The sequence below is a fragment of the Aptenodytes forsteri genome, unplaced genomic scaffold (assembly GCF_000699145.1).
Source record: "Aptenodytes forsteri isolate BGI_AS27 unplaced genomic scaffold, ASM69914v1 Scaffold111, whole genome shotgun sequence".
Taxonomy (NCBI): Eukaryota; Metazoa; Chordata; class Aves; order Sphenisciformes; family Spheniscidae; genus Aptenodytes; species Aptenodytes forsteri.
Window position 1 is genome coordinate 2,388,930 of NW_008794710.1, and position 300 is coordinate 2,389,229.

The window sequence follows — 300 nt, forward strand, 5'->3', positions numbered from 1 at the left end:
GCCTGTTGGCACGGCGGGGGCCTTCAGGGCTCTGCCCCTCGGGGCTGCGGGAGAAGAAGGGAGACCTCCAGCCCTCTCTCCGCGGGTTTGCCCTTGCCCTGAGGACTTGCCGATACGGGCGGTCTTGGGAAGAAGCGGTGAAGCAGCCCGCGCCCTCGCCTTGTTCTGCTCCCGCCGCCTGTCGCTCCACCCGCGGGGGCGGCTGCTCTCCCGTGCGGGCGCACGGCGGCTCCCGGCGCTGCCCTCCGCCCGTCCTCTGGGTCCCGGCTCCGCGGGCGGGGGCTTTTTTGGCCTGGCCCC

General features: G+C 74.0%; 1 protein-coding gene across 1 annotated transcript in view; it reads right to left on the minus strand.

The window, feature by feature from the left end:
- SLC2A9 (solute carrier family 2 member 9) overlaps positions 1-300 on the minus strand; it is a 111,679-nt gene that overhangs the window by 108,672 nt on the left and 2,707 nt on the right. Inside the window, exon 2 of the mRNA XM_019470625.1 lies at positions 98-292. Coding sequence (XP_019326170.1) covers positions 98-292 — 195 coding nt within the window. The remainder of the gene's footprint in view (positions 1-97; positions 293-300) is intronic.